Source organism: Penaeus monodon, chromosome 34 (genome assembly GCF_015228065.2).
Source record: "Penaeus monodon isolate SGIC_2016 chromosome 34, NSTDA_Pmon_1, whole genome shotgun sequence".
Taxonomy (NCBI): Eukaryota; Metazoa; Arthropoda; class Malacostraca; order Decapoda; family Penaeidae; genus Penaeus; species Penaeus monodon.
The window spans coordinates 29,821,551-29,822,587 of NC_051419.1; the positions used below are offsets into that span (position 1 = coordinate 29,821,551).

General features: G+C 44.5%; 1 protein-coding gene across 5 annotated transcripts in view; it reads left to right on the forward strand.

Moving 5' to 3' along the window:
• The window catches only part of LOC119594699 (TBC1 domain family member 16-like), a gene marked incomplete at its 3' end in the record, with an annotated part of 16,016 nt that overhangs the window by 4,310 nt on the left and 10,669 nt on the right, over window positions 1–1,037 (forward strand). For 4 of the 5 annotated variants that reach the window (XM_037943755.1, XM_037943753.1, XM_037943756.1 and 1 more), the window contains 1 exon segment: window positions 117–819. In XM_037943755.1, coding sequence (XP_037799683.1) covers window positions 117–819 — 703 coding nt within the window. 5 annotated transcript variants of the gene reach the window in all.

The window sequence follows — 1,037 nt, forward strand, 5'->3', positions numbered from 1 at the left end:
GCACCTATATATGTAAGAAAAAAAAAAAGGCTTAAAATGCAGGCAGTAGATGTAGACAGCGTCATAATATATATCATTCCCTGATTTTATATTTAAGAGAATTACTTGTCTTGCAGACCTCGTTGGATGATGCAGCCATGTCCACATCTGGTATTTCGTCTATGGATACAGCAAGTGAGGTCACGCAGCCAAAGGACGAAAATAGCCCCAACAGTGAAGGAAGCAGCAGTGTAGAGCAGCCTAAAGAAAAAGATGAGGGAGATGGAGTAGAAACAATAGAAAGTGGAGACCCAAGTAGTGAGGAGAGAGAGGAAAGAAAAAATGAAGAGGCCACTTCAGAAGGAGAAGGAGAGAGAAATGACACGTGGGCCACAGTAGAGAATGAGGAGAAAAGAGACGAGGATATGGGAGAGGAGAAAGGGGCAAAGAGCATCTCGGATGAAGAGGAGAACACAGAGACAGGAGACGAGATAACCAAAGACTCCCAGGAGAGCGAACAGAGTGACCTCCTAGCAAGTAATGAAGAAGGGGCAGAAGACAGGGACGATGAGGACAGCAGAGAAGACTCGGGCAGCTCGGGGGACGTGGAAGAGGTCGACAAGGAAGGAACACTGCGAGCGAGGGACATGCACAAGCTCAGATACATATCATCAGACAGCAGCTCGGATGGGGAGAAGCCCGCAGAGACTCTAACCATCGCCAAGGGGAAGGGAAATCCATTGCAGGGACCTCAACTGCAAAGTGAAGGTGAAGATAGTCTAGACTCCTCTCCTGAACCCCAGTTGTCTCCTACTCCTCATTACTTCACATCGTCTAGTGGTACGTCTTGTAGATCGTAATTGTTGTCTTTTGTTTTGGTTTACCTTTTCTTCGTATTGCTTGTTTTCCCTTATCCTCTTGCATATGGTTTTCTTTTTGTGTTATTCATCCTCTTCTTTCCATTGTTTTCCTTCATTTATTTACCATACAGGGGACTCTTTTTCTCTACCATTTTTTTCAGTATCCTTATAGATATTGACTAGTCTTTATTCAGTTAT